Source organism: Penicillium odoratum, assembly GCF_028828045.1.
Source record: "Penicillium odoratum strain IBT 22623 chromosome Unknown utg000005l_segment0_segment0, whole genome shotgun sequence".
NCBI lineage: Eukaryota > Fungi > Ascomycota > Eurotiomycetes > Eurotiales > Aspergillaceae > Penicillium > Penicillium odoratum.
Genome location: NW_026643147.1, coordinates 6,533,185 through 6,548,944, shown reverse-complemented (window position 1 = coordinate 6,548,944; position 15,760 = coordinate 6,533,185). Strand labels below are relative to the sequence as shown.

At 47.5% G+C, this 15,760-nt stretch overlaps 5 protein-coding genes across 5 annotated transcripts; 2 read left to right on the top strand and 3 right to left on the bottom strand.

The window, feature by feature from the left end:
* Positions 1–929: 929 nt before the first annotated feature.
* Positions 930–1,934, bottom strand: N7520_008041 (oxidoreductase, 2OG-Fe(II) oxygenase family; the record flags this gene model as incomplete). The annotated part of the gene is made up of 2 exons (XM_057141975.1): positions 930–1,554; positions 1,606–1,934. The coding sequence occupies 2 exons, from the start codon at positions 1,932–1,934 to the stop codon at positions 930–932; spliced, it is 954 nt and encodes a 317-aa protein (XP_056995981.1).
* Positions 1,935–2,417: 483 nt separating this feature from the next.
* On the bottom strand, positions 2,418–5,681 carry N7520_008040 (putative C6 transcription factor (Mut3); the record flags this gene model as incomplete). Its single annotated transcript, XM_057141974.1, has 5 exons — positions 2,418–3,425; positions 3,477–3,861; positions 3,936–4,547; positions 4,603–5,380; positions 5,447–5,681. 5 exons carry the CDS (start codon positions 5,679–5,681, stop codon positions 2,418–2,420), a joined length of 3,018 nt encoding a protein of 1,005 aa, XP_056995980.1.
* A 1,783-nt stretch (positions 5,682–7,464) lies between these two features.
* On the top strand, positions 7,465–9,185 carry N7520_008039 (sugar porter family MFS transporter; the record flags this gene model as incomplete). Its single annotated transcript, XM_057141973.1, has 4 exons — positions 7,465–7,639; positions 7,690–7,892; positions 7,943–8,023; positions 8,076–9,185. 4 exons carry the CDS (start codon positions 7,465–7,467, stop codon positions 9,183–9,185), a joined length of 1,569 nt encoding a protein of 522 aa, XP_056995979.1.
* Positions 9,186–11,535: 2,350 nt separating this feature from the next.
* N7520_008038 (uncharacterized protein) lies at positions 11,536–12,192 on the bottom strand (the record flags this gene model as incomplete). The annotated part of the gene is made up of 1 exon (XM_057141972.1): positions 11,536–12,192. The coding sequence occupies one exon, from the start codon at positions 12,190–12,192 to the stop codon at positions 11,536–11,538; it is 657 nt and encodes a 218-aa protein (XP_056995978.1).
* A 3,048-nt stretch (positions 12,193–15,240) lies between these two features.
* On the top strand, positions 15,241–15,619 carry N7520_008037 (uncharacterized protein; the record flags this gene model as incomplete). Its single annotated transcript, XM_057141971.1, has 2 exons — positions 15,241–15,304; positions 15,357–15,619. The coding sequence occupies 2 exons, from the start codon at positions 15,241–15,243 to the stop codon at positions 15,617–15,619; spliced, it is 327 nt and encodes a 108-aa protein (XP_056995977.1).
* Between the last annotated feature and the right edge of the window lie 141 nt (positions 15,620–15,760).

Sequence of the window (15,760 nt, the reverse complement as noted above, 5' to 3'; positions counted from 1 at the left end):
GGGAAAGAGAAAGTGGGTGAAGGAAAGCGCGTAAGGGGAGACTCCGCAGTAATAAGCCGAGACTTTGCCCAGAACACATTTTACCGGGGCGGGACAAGAAGGCACAAACATCGGGCCAAGAGTTATTGCGGGGCTTCCACGAGTTGGCAAGTTTTTGACTGGTTTTGAGAAAGGCTGTGCATTATCCTTGTAACATCTCGAGTCTAAAACATTATATAAATACTATTGATCATATCCCAAACCCCTCATATTCATGAAGTAATCTCTTAACCCCCAACTTAACACCAATAATACAGAGAAATAGCAAGTGTTTCCCCACTCGGGTGGTGGCTCCCTAATCGGGTCAAGCGCCAACTAAATTTACGATACAAACCAAATCATCCAATCAACTCAAGAACCGAACGGAGACAATTTCGGGTCCTGGACCCTTGGGGAAGGATGAAATTTGTTTTCTGTGGCAAATGGAAGTAAATCTGCCAAGCGTCGTAAGCCATGGCCAAACATTCTTGGCAGCCAAGGTTTTCCTCTTTGCCAATTCCCGCTCCGAAGCCCCCAATTCTATGTCTCGGCAACAGTCACTTGGCACCCCTTGGTGAATTTCGTTGCCTAATATTAGCCCCATGGGGAACAAGAGATAATAAAAAATGATCATACTCCCGGGGAAGATAGGATCCTTGATCCGGGGTATATCAAAGCACATTCAGGAGAAAAATCTATCTAGAGAACTATGTTACACGTCATATACACTTTCCAAGGTTGACCTATATACAGCACCTCCAAGTAGAAGAATAAGCGGGCAGTGCAAGTTGCACCAGTGCAACACAGCTCCCAAGCATTCTCCGCGAACTCTTCATACTGAAGAACCCAGTACCAAACTTGAATCATGAACGTGGCCACTCCAAGTTTGGTCCCTAAGTTTGGCCTCGGCTTTACCTATGCGCTCGCATTGGCGGCTGGTACCAACTCCAAATATTCAATCCCACCTTCGTTCCCGACGTAACCGGGTACGCGGCGTGCCAAGTCTCAGGATACCCAGTCCCATCAGGCCGAAGATTCTCCCAAAAGATCGCATTTCCCTTAATAGGCTTGAACGTAATTCCAGGCTTCTGCTTCGGAATTGGAATTCCTCCCATATCGTGAGCCTGGGCTTGGTCCTGCGCCTCATCATTCCCAACCTCCTTGTTCTCCCCTTCACACTCTAAAAACTGACACCACTGCTTCCCAGGGGGCATTGTCAAGCGCGGGAAATTCGTTCCTCCTCCCTCACACTCCGCGCCCAGATATACCATGAACGTACTCAGTCGGTCCCCGCCGCGCGCAAGCGTCCCTGTCCAATCATAGTGGTGCCGATAATGTCCCGAGGCGTTATACCGTTGCGCCCACATTCGCTCTATATACAGGTGAGGACGCCAGCCCTGGAAGGCGCGCGCGCGGTCTTCCAGACAGCGAACCGTATCATCGCGGTCGAGGAGCGCGCGATCCGAAAGTCGTTTGGTAGGATCGACTTTTTCTGTTTTGCCGTCGTACACTATCGATGGGGCGTATTTGTCGACACTGTGCCGGTCAGCCGTTGCGCTTCTGGCGGCTGGGTCGGTATGGACTTACCTGATATTAACAAGGTGATCGGCTTCGTCGTCGCTGAGGAAGTTCTCTAGGTATAGGATGAGTGGTGTGCGCGAGAGTAAATGCACTTTGTATCCAGCGGGTTCGCCGGGGCAGGTTCTTGGAATGCCATCTTCTGGACTGATGAAGCTGTCGTTTCGGAGGTCTGGGGGTGGGCTTGAGTCTGGGGACCAGTCGAATATGTTCTCGGTACTGGAAGTGGTCGTGCTGGAGCCGAGGAAGGTCTGTAGCAGCGGCGAAAGAATGAAAATGTATACCGGGATGAAGTATAGAGCCCATGAGAATAGGGTGGATAATTTTGGGAGGGACATTCTTGCGGATCGGATAGATGGGGATAAATGATGTATTATACAGAGCTTGTTGTCGTGAAGAGCTTAGCTCATGCGACCGGGCGCCAGGCGTGAAACAGCGAAGTGCTATATTTAATTCGTATAAATGGTAGAATGAGAAGGCCCGATTGATGGGTTGTCGGGCACTGCCATATTGACTGAATGGGGAGAAGTCGTCAGTGTGGATGGGGGTGATTCGGGCATCCGAGGATCATTCAAGTGGGGCTAAACCGTTCCAAGCAATCAATTAAAGATCAATGATCATTTCTTAATGTCTACGAATATTCATGCACTGTAGTTCACAAAGACATTACTATTGATTCAAGGGTTGCGATACAGTGTTGTCACAAACTAACCTGTCATAAATACCTTTGATTACGCAACGCCAGCCTGGTATAAACATATGTTTTTCTTTTTTACTTTCCTTCGTAAGTGCATATCGTCGTAGAGTCACACAAAATTGGGCTATACCCCAGAATTCATCCACTGTGTCCACTCATCGCTGGATGTGCCCTTACCAGGGCGGCCGGTGTTGTTCCCAAACAAGTCGTCGAATGAGATACCCAGATCCATGTTCATGCCCATATTATTCTCATCAAGACCCATGTTGAAGTCCGGCAGTCCATTGGGAAGCGGCTCTTGCTGCATCGGCTGATCCCCGTTTGTTGGCTGGAAGTTATAACCTTGCCAAACAAAGTTCTGATTTGGGATGGAAACCAGGTCGGGGCTACTTAGAGCTTCGCTGGGTGTATGGCTTTGAGAGATTGGGGAGTGGACACGGGGCGAGTTCAGTTGTGGTGCAGCCTGAAGTCGATTCGGCACAGATGACTTGACTGAGGCTGCCCCATAGCCGGGAAGGTTTGTAAAGTCAAAACTGGGAGTGGTAACACTCGGGTCGCTTGGTGAATGCACCATTGGGGTTGAATCAAATGGGAATTGGGTGGAGCCTAAGCCAGGTCGGTCGTGTCGGAAATGATCGTCTTCCAGGGTGGACATGGGTTGAGTGGGATACGCGAAGGGATCGTCCGTTGGGAACATAATGGGCATGAGATCTGGGAGGTTTGTTGGATTGGTAAATTGCTGGGACCACGCCAAGCTCGAAGGCTCTTGGTTGGCAAGTGAAGCGTTCAAAGAGCTAGTAACCATGGGTTCCGGGGTGAGCATGCTTTCTGTCAACAGCTCAGGTGTCGAGGCCATCCAGGCCGACTGGGTGCCATTATCAGAGGGGCGGTTGTTCATGGCCGGGGGATTGTCCAGGCTCTTTTGTCGACGATTCGAAGGACTGATCATTGGGGACTGTTGCATCATCTGGGTGGGGAATGTACTTGAGCGATGAGGTAAATTGGCTTGTTCTGAAAGCTTGATAGATTCAGGCTCCGCAGAGATGCTAGTTGGAGCTGGTCGCTTCAGGTTTACCGGGGTCTTGGAGGTCTGTCGATTCTTCAACATCTCTGGCAAAGTCTTGAACAAGCACTGCAGTTTGGATTAGCACAGAACAATCTGACCAGACGAATCTGCACTTACAATCAAGCTCTGAGAGCAACGGTCTGCCGCCATGCTCTTCTTGGCTAATCCGGCCAGAGTAGTTTTGCCCTCCATGGCATCCTTGAGAACGCCATCCTTGGCCGTAGGAGAATCAGGATTCTCAACCACGAAGAAGATCAGGGAAAGGATGGCAAAGTAAGTCGTATACATGGTGAACCAGAACGACCCATTGAGAAGGCCCCTCTTGTGCATCCCGGTTGTAATGTGAACGATATTGCGGGACACGCTGACGCAAGCTGCCGCACATGCATAAGAGCGCTTGTCGACGCCACGCGCTTGGGACCCGCCAGATACATAGTGTAAGAATGGACGGTACATGACCATCTGAACATGCGCATAGCTGATACGGAGCAACTGACGAATTCTACAGAGCTAATAAGCTCCACTGATCCTGGATATGGTCTTTTTTTGGTGGAGGGGGGGGGGCTTTGATCTTACCTTTCGAGTTGTGGGGACACTTCTGTACCTGGGCGCAGGGCTGGAGGCAGTTCCTCCATCCAATTTTGGAGATCACGCTCAATTTCGCGGATCTTGGAGTGACTGACCATGTAGCGTTGATCATACTTGGAGCGATAGCGGGCGTTTTTCACAGGATATATATACTTGACCACTTTCAAAATGATGTTAGAAAGGCGGGTATGCGCATTTGACCCAGCCATTATAGGGGTGTAGTCAGTGGGCATCTGCATGATCCCTTCTGCGGAAATGAATTCTCCGTCAACTTCCAAGGGATGCTCCTGGTCAATATCATCGTCGCTCAGCATTTGCGGAAGACCCAGTAGAGTGCTGACATAGACGTCCATTTTGCGTATCACCCAGAATATGCGCTTACGCATCTCGCGCTCAATCGGATTGAAGTCCGCTACCACATTGCGGTGCAGACCCAATCGCAGTGCCGAGCGGAGTGCGATTCCTACAAAGGAGTAGCACGTACTAAGCTTGGCAGAGGATTGAAGGAAGAGAACCATGAAGCAAATTGCTTGTAATGAGGTCAGATCTCGGCAATCTGTGATTTCCAAGAGCTGCCGCCCAGCCTTGAAGAATTGAAATCTGACAAGAGGATCAACAATTATTCATAGTTACACGCAGGGAGAAGGAAACTTACCCTTGGCCGATGGCACCCTCGTAACCAGTTACATCGAGAGTGCCCACGCCATCATCCGAGAACAAGCATCCCACCGCCATGACAATAAATAGAAGCGGCAGGAAGGTGTTCTCTTCGTTGGTATATTGATCAGGTGATTTATCGTAAATGCGCTCAAGACTGGCGAAGAAAGTTGGCTCGTGCACGAAACGCATCAGGCTGCACGCATCATCTAGCGCATTGTGACACAAGCGTCGCGCGACAATCCGGGATGGCAGATCATGCGTCGAGGGCATTGATAAATCTTGTGGGGAATCCGACACCGATTTAGGGCTCTCCAGGACCGGTGAAAGACCATACGCTCGTGTAATGGACGCATCGGTGGCGCCTAGTTGTTTGCGCAGACGGCGGGCAAAGATGATACCCGACGTATGACCATGGTAGTCCCAGTGACCTTGGTCATCGCGGTCTAGACAGCCAGAATTATCGACCATGGTCTCGAGCAACGGTTCTTCCCCACCCTCAGGGGTCGGCTCGACCTGCCCTGCGGAAGGTTTGGGCGCCGCGGGCGCCGCGGGCGCCTCGGGCGCAGATGGCCCGGTCGGCGCCTGTTTCGCCTTATGTGCGGCGACAAGGCTCTTCTCTGTGGCTTTTAAGTCCAGCTGTGGGTCATCGAGGTTGATATCGGGGAGTATAGATCGGAGAAGGGCTTCTGCCTTGTGCATACGGGCCTCGAGGGCTTCGACATACTGCGGGGCCGGGTTGCGACGTCGATTGGAAGGCTGATCATACGTGCATTCTGTGGAATGTCAGCCACGTGAGACTGAGGACGGGGTGAGAAAAATGTGATTGCAGTGGTTCGCACCATAACTATAGACCGTACAGTGCGTACAGGGTTGTTTCCCGTCACACTTGATCTTCTTTCTACGGCATTCATCACAGGCGCGACCAACTCGGCGCCTCTTTTGCATCGGCAAGGACTGTGATTTGGGATCTGCGGGGGAGGCCTCATGCGGGGAGAAGTCATCCTCATGTGAATAGACATCCATCATAGATGGATCATCCTCATTCTCGCCAGAATGAGAACCTATCATCGCCATAGTTGTTTAGGGAAGTGGTAAACGGTGATTTTATGTAAGGAGAGCTTGGCGGGCGATCTAGTTAATTAGCAAGTTCTCGATCGCCCTCCTTGCCGGAACATTTGTGGGAAAAAGAAAAGAAGTTCAAATGGAGAGTGACGAATGAACGGGCTCAAGTTCCAAAAGGGACAGAAGATCGTCTAGTGGAAAGGTCCCGCGGTGATGATGAAATGATTTCCAAACCGAAAGCGGTGTACGGAGTAAAGTGGAGAGAGAGAGAATTGGTGGAATGTTCTCTAAAAGCTTGGCCAAAGATGACTCCTACTCTCTACTATTTTGGCTATACTATACGCCCGTATAAGGTACGTATCGGACATCCGACAGGGACTTTCCAGGATTATTGAGGCATTTTCTTGATCACATCGGCGTCCGTTCCCGATGGTAGAATTTTCCGGTCCCCACTACGGCTCTCGACTCGGGTGGCCTCGGTTTTTAAGCTTCAGTACTCCGTAAGTCAACTTGCCGAGGTCTGATTCGACAGTTCAATCTGATTGTTCAAAATCTGATATAGTCGAGAATATTAACTGTCGTAGGTTGTACTGGTTGCACTGAATGTACTCCACTGATACATTTGAAACCGGACTGCGGAGAACAGCCACGGGTTTCCACTTCAAACTCGGGGTATTCGGCGAATTCTGATTAATCGCCGAGAGGAAGTCAGAAGTTTCTTTCTAACGTGGAAGGGGTTAAAAGTTGCGGGATTCATGAAACCCGATGCCGATTTCAACGTCAACTGGTACCAATTTTAATTATTCCATGTCGTTGGTCACATAGATCTTGATATGGAATATACGACTGCATAAAATCATAAAGTTATATCGCCAAGAGGTGACTATATCAATAATACGGGAAAACTCACTTTGGGGTATTCCCGTAGCTTGTTGCCCCGGCAGACGAGATTAATGAAATAGTTTGTTGAAAGTTGCAGATGATAGATCAACTCAAATGTCGGGGCCAGTTCTGCCGTTATGAAGGGATCAACCATGTAAAGGGGACCATGACAAAACCCTGTGACGCGAGATTGGAATGTTCAAGATCAAAGCTGAAACCGAGTCATAAGTAGGTATAACCCAGCCAGGATTTAAGTATTTGCACCCTTCCACCCCCTATAATAATAATTTACTGTTCGACTTCCAGTAATAAGTAGTAAAGTAGTAAGTAGTAAAAACTAATTAGATTGTACTTTGTATTACGGCCCATAGATTGCTGTACAGATTTTCAAGAAGCCACTGATATAATACGTAATACCACAATAATTAGGGAAGTAGGTGTATTAACAGTGAAAAGTTAGGAGAATGGTAGAACTAGATTAGGAAGGAGTATCTTAGTAAGTAGGCGGTAAAGACCCTTATCGTGTTCACGGCAGTTCCATGGGTCGGTATTAGTCTCGATGGGCCCAAACTCAGTTCTTTAAAGCTTGTCAGCCCTGCAGGGGATTACTTCAAATAATTGAATCAAGCCGTTTCAACTTGTCTAGCTGTAAATAATTTGAACAGACAAAGTCTTCACATCCTGCATGCCAGTCACAGTTTCCAGATTTCAAATCTGGTGATAATTGACCCCCTCCTTCCCCTTCGGCACGTCCCACGTCCCACTTCCCCCGGGGTGGATCGCCACATTCTGCGCGCCCCCAAACCTGACCCAATCGACCTCTTATACCAAACCTGTCCGTCTTGTCTGCCATCTTCCACTTTGTCTATCACCTTTGTTTCGATGATGCAGCTGTGCTGTTTAAAGAACAACCATGGTTTACGTGCTAGTTACTCTCTGTTGCGTCTTTGTCGCCTTGGGGTCATTCTTGTTTGGCTATGACTCTGGTGTGATCTCGTCAAGCATAGCGCAAAACGCTTTCCTGGTCAAGTTCGGATCCCCTAATCTATCTGATGCAGCTACTGGTGGAATCATCTCCTCTTACACAGGTATTGTTTTCTGATCCGTGCACGGATGATCGGCTCTAATCTGTGACTAGGAGGGGCAATCCTGGGGTCTTTACTTGCTCCCTACATCTCTGATTTTAAAGGCCGGAGGATGGTCATCTTCATTGGAGGACTTCTGGCAACACTCGGGGCTGCACTTCAGGGAGGTGCAGTCACTGTTGCGATGCTAATCGCTGGCCGATTCATCGCGGGTGTGGCAATTGGCCTCATGTCTGCAACCATTCCCGTGTATTGCGTGGGTCGACCGAACTCAAGCTTACCACTGTCATCACTAACATCTCACAGAGCGAGGTTGCACCGCCCCGGATTCGTGGCATGTTAGCAAGCATGCAGCAATGGATGATTGGCCTAGGAATCATGGTGGCTGTAAGCAACTTCCATCTGACCGCTAACATTTTTTTTCTCTAATTCATTCCAGCAATGGGTCGGCTATGGATGTTCCCGCTACAGCAGCGACTTTGCCTGGAGATTTCCTCTCTCATTCCAAACAGCGCCAGCCATTATTTTAACATGTGGTGTCTGGTTTCTTCCAGAGTCGCCTCGCTGGCTCATCGAACATGGAAAAGAAGCGGCTGGTCGGTCAGCATTGAATCGTCTCCATAACTTTAACGCAACCAATAGCCAGCTTGTTGAACACGAAATGACTCAAATTCATGAGAGTATTGCTTACGAGCGCACCGCCGCTGTCCACTCCTGGCGTCAACTCCTACTATCTCGACAATGGCGCTATCGCATCCTCCTTGGGTGTGGTATACAGGCATTTACGCAACTTTCCGGCGCAAATGTCATTCAATACTATGGACCCCGCCTATACAAATCCTTGGGTCTCTCTACACATACATCACTCATGATTATCGGCGTCTGGGGCGCGCTGGCGCAGTTCTGGAACACGGTATTCATGTTCTTCATCGACAAAGTTGGTCGACGAAAGCTTCTCATTCCATCACTTTTGGGTATGGGTGCAGTTCTGTGCGTTGAGGCCACACTTGCACAGTACGTCGATTTCAGTGACAGCAACGCCAACCAGAACGCACTTCGTGCTGCGATTGCCATGTTCTTTGTGTTCTCTCTCTTCTTCACAGCCCTGGGCATGATATCCTGGATCTATCCGGCCGAGATTTTCCCTACAGCTATTCGAGCTCGGGGGTCCTCTGCTGCTACTGCGACGAACTGGAGTGTAAACTTGATCTTCGCGCAGTGTTCGCCCATCGGGCTCACAAATATTGGCTCAAAGTATTTTTACTGCTTTGTTGCTTTCAACTGGGTCGCTATGGTTATCGTTTGGCTTTTCTATCCTGAAACCGTGGGCCGGTCCCTTGAAGAGGTGGAGGATGTCTTCAAGCACAACACTGAGTTACAGCCAGAAGTGATACTTGTGGGACCGAGTCCAGAGAATTTGAGACCTCATTCGCAATTGAAGCATAAAGGAATGGATCCTTTATCGATGCATCCGACAAACGACAGTAGCTGGAGCAGTCGCAGCAACATATCACCTCGGCTATGCTGTAAGAAAATGCATGAAGTATAAGTTATGTACAGCAATTTACGATTATTCATCATTTATTTTAACTTTGCAATACCTAGACACGTACCTAGCTATATAGGTAACGCTATATACAGTTGACTTCCATACTAGAGCTCAGACTTTGCCGTTCTTTGCTTACTGAGCAGTGATGTCTCACCGATCCTCGTCCGAGGGTCGGGGTGAGCCAACTCACGTGCTACCTTCTCCCAAAATTACTCCCACCTAAACAGCACTGTCTTTGCGAATGACCATTGGATCTATCCTGGTGAACGTGTTAATATATTTGTGCCCACCCTCACTTGTGTTTGCAGAATTTCTTAGTAATGAATTCCATACCATCGACACATTGATTCAAATTGCTCCCTTCAGAATTTACCCGGGCGTTTTCAGCTCGTATTTGTTGAACTTATACGTGCTTAGCCTCAATTGGGCAACCGCGGGGTGAGGCGCGCTCCTCGCCTGAATAAATAATCGGCTATGCCCCTCCTACGACCTGACCTTCTGAGATATTTCACCAATAACTTAGGACTTGCTGTCATTTTCTGGACCATGGCGCCAACATCTTCAGTGGGAGTGGTCCACAGTTCGACCAGTACGGCGGACTAGTTCGCTGCACAATGGGTAAACCCAGGAGACATATTTTCTATTCTGCTACTGCTCGGCCCTGAAGTCATGCAACAAGCAGTCGCACAGCTTGCAGGACGTCAGATCATCCCGGTGGTATTTTCGTTCGATTGGTGGCCTATGCAGTAAAGGCTCTACTTTCGCCTGTTGGCGGTAGCTCATACCTGACCTCTTTTCAAACATTGGAAGAAAGGTTGATTTCTAATATTAGCTGACAGATGGAAAATTGATGTGATGCCACCATCAGAGAACACAAATCTGATGGTTATCACTGCTTCAAGCGGTGACAGTCGGACCACATGTTCGTGGATTCTTGGCAGACTACTTAGAGATACGAGCGACAAAATGGATAAAGAGATGAGCAGTGAAGCACCTCATTCACGTACAGGGAGCTGGACCAGCTGGAATGAGTGTTTCTGGAGACCCACATTGGGATTGGAATCAGAAATCGAACAACCATCGAAACCATGGGAAGCGCTTCGAATAGCGTTCTATGAAGTGGTAGATGACGAGACTATTGAGCATGGGATGCTGACAAGAGACAGTATTTGGATTTCGGGATTTTTGGTGATTCTCGCTCAATTAATCATTGGAATCATTCCGTGGATCGTCAGCAACGAGTGGGAACCTTTCTGATAACATGCTACGGCACTATCCTTGCCCTGTTAGAAAGTTCATTGCCCCGGTGGGCGCGTGAGAAATGGGCTTGTCCACGGAACGGCGGCCCTACCATCATACTCACCGAAGGGAACGGCAGCCGCTTTGCTATGGTTATTCTAGGTAAAAAGGGCGTTGATCTGGATCTTGAGACTATGGCTCATGAGACCAGAACTGCACCAGCATCTCTATTAACAAGGCTGGCTACCGCATTCTTCACAGTAAATTGGATTATCCTTCTGATCCTAGCGACCGGCTTAAAGATAGATACTTGGTGTGAGTTGTCTAATTCCCTTCGGAAGGCCTGAAGCTAAAGCTACACAGATATTCGAGGAAAGCTCGAGATCGAGTCATGGCTCCCAATAGATGAGGTACACGTATAGATAGCCTGCCTCCCCTTATATCAGATAAGAATGAAGTTTGACCGAGAAGCGGAATGAGGCACAGCGGAAGATGGGAGATTGAGCCGCGAATGGCAAAGATAAATTAAGAAATTGATTTCGTCTATGAGCACCGAGGTCGTTAATCATTAATTAGGTATTAAGTTTAAAAAGGAAAGCCGCGCGGAGTTCCGAGTGTGGTTGATATTCCTCGGAGCATGTGCGTGTACTTACGTGTGTATAGTGCTGGGCAGTTGCCATATCCCATCTCTCTCTTACCTACTAGGATTCTTTCTTCCAAGGTTCTCTCCATACCACTCCATCTTATCATTTAGGTTTTGTTCATTTAAACGTAGCATATCTCTTCCGACAATGTCAATTCCAAAAGGACATGAGTGACGGGAAATTCTTGTTCTAGCAGTTATACATAAGGCTGATTAGCCCCATTTACGGCCCGGCCCCCGCAAAGCAATAGCAGAAAACGTGACATTGGCGAAGTCTTAATATAATTATACAGCTTCCAGAAATATGGCCGTCGCTTTAATCAAGGAAGCCCTACCCAAGGCACAAATACTCTCCAACACAGATGTTTCATAAGATTTATCAAGCAATAATTGTTCAATGCCAGTCTAGAAGTATGATATAGGCAATATTCCGTGTCTCTGAAACTGAATCAAGAAATACTACTACAGCTAGTATCTAAAATCCGACTGCTGTCCCATGTAATTCAGAACCTCTTTCTCACGAAACGAATGAATCCCTGGAGCTACTATGTGATCAATCTCAAATCCCAACTTGTAGACAACGGCACCTGGTCCTAATTCCGAGGCATATCTCTTCAATTGTTTCTTGTTTTTCGAAGCGATAAATGGGTTCGATTTGAAACCGAAGTAACTTTTGAATTCGATCCAGTGGCATAGCTGTCCATGAATTGATACAGGCTCAAGAAATAGAATATCAGGAGTCGAGCGTAGTTGAGACTGTTTTTGTTCGCTCTCCGTTAGAAGTTGATAGCCAAAGTCTCGCACTTGATCGACGAAATCGACTTCTTGAGAATGTGCCCGCTCCATCTTTTGTTGCATTCTTTCTTTCGCCTCTAACCTCCCTTCAGGGGTGTCATCAGGTGGGAGCAGTCGAAGAGCAGCTTCGATGAGTGCTGATATTACCATGTGGTCTAGTTGTGTATCGATATAGTTCAATAGCATATTGACGTCGGGTTTCTTGAAACGGAGGTGACATGCCATTTTGAAGACAGGTGTGACTATATTTCGAGGTACCCCTTTGTACGGTGAGACCGAATCGTTGTTTTTCATCGTAATTGACATCCCTGGTGTTTGATGGTTCCACATTCTGCGGTCGTTCAGGGAGGCAGACTGATGCTTGTTGCAAACTACATCTAAGTTTGCCTGGACAAGGTGGTTCCTTGAGCTCTTTGTATGCTGTTTTTTTGAACTCACAGATTTAAAAAATCTGTTGCAAGGCTCACACCAGTGTTTTGGGGACTGGAGGTGCTGTTCCAAGGCGCGTTGAGTGGGGAATGATCGGTCACAGGGAGCACAAAGTAACATCTTGGATCTGGATAGAGTAGATTGAAGAACGAAGAAAATCCCGGGGTATCAGCTTAAAGATATTTGAGACAGAGCTCTCTACTTAGCGACTGTGAGACGGATCAATCCTCATGACATACTTCTCTAGTATGACAAAGGTACGCAGATTACCCTGAGAGGTACGTATCTCTCCCACGAAAATGCGAATTCGCATAAATCAGCTCCGAACAAGAGGTAGAAACCTCATAGTGAGGGTAAATTCTAGTCCTGCTGTCCATGCATGCAAGCGCAGGGGAGTCATGCGACGTGTTTTCGCATATGTGGCTTTTGTGTACGCGAGTCATGGCTTGCATATGTCGAGTGGACAAACCACAACGTGTCTTTCCCGGTATGGTGGCATCACTGAGGCTGGTGGAATTGTAATCCGAGTGCTTCATTTCCAATTTCACCAATCCGTTCTCGTCTATTGATACATGTTCTATCCGGCCTACTTGCAAGATTGGCCCCAGAGTCAACACATTATGCCCCCTCAAACCCATGTCAGATGCATGGATAGTACTGCATAATTGGTTAGACGTGGTAGAGCATGATTTGTTCCACATTGCGGACGGATCTTGAACAACTTGCAGTGTTCTGAGATCCCTGCGTCAGCGTAGGTTTCAACTGGCGGCTACGAATGTGGCTGAGTCTCGACTGTTCTGATAAAGCTCAGGATAACAACACACACGTTGAGATGTGTCCGATGGGGATAGGACGAACGAAGTTTTGCGAATCTACATCTGGCCATAAAATCAACGATATAACACATCTGGCTACTGGGGATTTTGCTCTCTATTTCATCGGTAGCGAGTTCACAAGTAAACCTTCACGAAATCCATCCTTAAAATGTCTGGTGAGTTCCGTTCTTAAGCTCAAGTCCAAAGAAAAGCATATCGATAATTTTCATAGCATTGGAAACGCCACCCGCCAACTAGAATCGGGGTCTTTAGGCGGGCGCACTGTTGCAGAGGTCGTGGGAAATTCTTCACTCGTGCCTCCCTCGCGAACCTCCATCTCAAGGTCGACCAATCTCCAGAATTTGTTGATACGGAAGCTAAGTTTGCGACTCTTGTTGGAAGACTCCAAAACCTACCCACCAAGCCACCATCTCTATATATAGATGTCGAAGGGGTCAATCTCTCAAGGCACGGTAGCATTTCGATCTTACAGATCTACGTCCTTCCGCTTGAAGAAACGTATCTAGTCGACATACATAGTCTCCAGAAGAAGGCTTTCTTGCAAACAGCGTCTGACAAAGGCCAGACTCTACTGGGTATATTGGAATCACCTCATATCCCTAAGGTCTTCTTCGAGGTTCGAAACGACTCGGATGCAGAAACGACTCGGATGCACTATTTCATCATTTCAATGTCAAACTTTCTGGAGTTATTGACCTTCAATTGATGGAACTGGCAATCCGCTATTACTCGAGAAAATACATTAGCGGCCTGGCAAAATGCATCGAGCGGGATGCTTGTCTTACGACTTATGAAATTCGGTGTTGGAAGGCATCTAAAGAAAAGGGGCTGAAACTATTCGCTCCTGAACATGGAGGAAGCTATGATGTGTTCAACGTCCACCCTCTTCTTGATGATATCAAGAAATACTGCGTGCAAGACGTTCGATTCTTGCCCAGGCTATGGGCGCAGTACCATCGGAAGATTTCCCCGTCTTGGGCCAGCAAAGTCACAACGGAAACCATAAATCGAATTATGCGCTCACAAACAGCGACCTATGATGGAAGAGGGAGATGGAAAGCTCTAGCGCCTGCAGGTTGGTATTAGATTTGCGATTGATGTTGTGGCCTTTTTCAACTACTTTATAAGACAATTTCAGCATCGTACGATTCACCTAAGTGAAAATAGCTTGCTAGTATAGTAGGAATTGACGGATCATGGAGTTAAGAAAATAGAATGTGCAGACTTCTCTGGTCAGTCTGAGATGTGGATGGGCACAGCGGCAAAGTCCTATTTCACTCAAACCTTTGATACTCATACCGGGTGATATCGCCAATGGTAAGCAGTGTGTATCTGTTATCATCTGCTGCTGATCACCTTCAGACGCCAGAATAGAGTTGCGTGTGGGCTTCTAGAAATCATCTTGGCGAGCGAATTTACTCTCGGCTCTACAAAATTGTCTTGATGACATATCCTGCGGCTGCAAGCAAATCAGCCTCAGTAATCAAAATTCGCTGTGACCCAGTACTTGGGCTTGGGCATGGAAACAGAAAGTCGATGGCCCCGATCAAGCCACAAGAGCTAGAAGCTACCATAGCTTAAGAAATTTGGGAACCCACCTGTAATTCGTTAGTCAAATCTACGAATCAGTCAGTACTAGGAGTATAACACTACATTTAGCTCTCCTACTAAGGCCTTTAATACCAAAGAATCGCTTATAAGTATCAGATTTTTTCATAAAAATCTATAGCTTCTTACTTAGCTCCTCCTGTAGGCTTCAGCTCTCCTTAGATTTACCTACTATCTGCCTGACTCTATAAGGTAATTTATGACTTTATCGGATATATCAAATTAGATCTTCATAATATTAAACTGATATAAATAGATTGCGACGTGTCTTCATTAAATTGTAGCATATCACCTCCGACAATGTCAATTCCAAAGGGACATGTGCGACAAGAAAATTTCGCTTTAGCAGTCATACACGAGGCTGATTAGCCCCATCTACGGCCCGGCCCCCATCTACACCGCAGCTGATGCTAGGCAAATTCTCGATGGATTTGAACTTTGCCTTTATAAGTCTATGTTTATGTTCTTATTTGATTCAGCTTTCACAAATTGGAGCCTTCACATCATGGACTTTGTGCCACGACCCAACAGGTCAAAGCCAGACCCGGTGAACGTTCCTCTTCTAGACGGTATGCTGTACGAATTGCCACAGCCCGATGACCTCGACATATTTCAAACAAGCTGATGGGGAAGCTGATAGTCCCTCGTCGGCCATCGAAATTGCCTTTTATATTGAGTCTCGGTTTTTCTTTGGGCTATTGGCCAAATATTTGGAGGTGGAACCCCGACTCGAGGATTATGTAAAAGAAGTTGACGGCCATTTTGGTCGCTTCATCTGCCTCGATAAGCTCGCTAACAGCTTCTATGGTGAAGGCGAACGATATTTTCTGTATGAGGGCAATCTCAGCCTCAAAAGTCTTAAGATGCACCAGGCTTCAGACTAGAGAGCCTTCCGAACGGACATCGCAGCCCCGTACCAGAGATTGCCCTGTCTACACTGGTTCTATACGATGTTTCGGCTGCCCTGCTTTTGGATGAAAATGAAAGACAGTCGTTTCCCAGAGACACCGGAAGGGAGATGATTA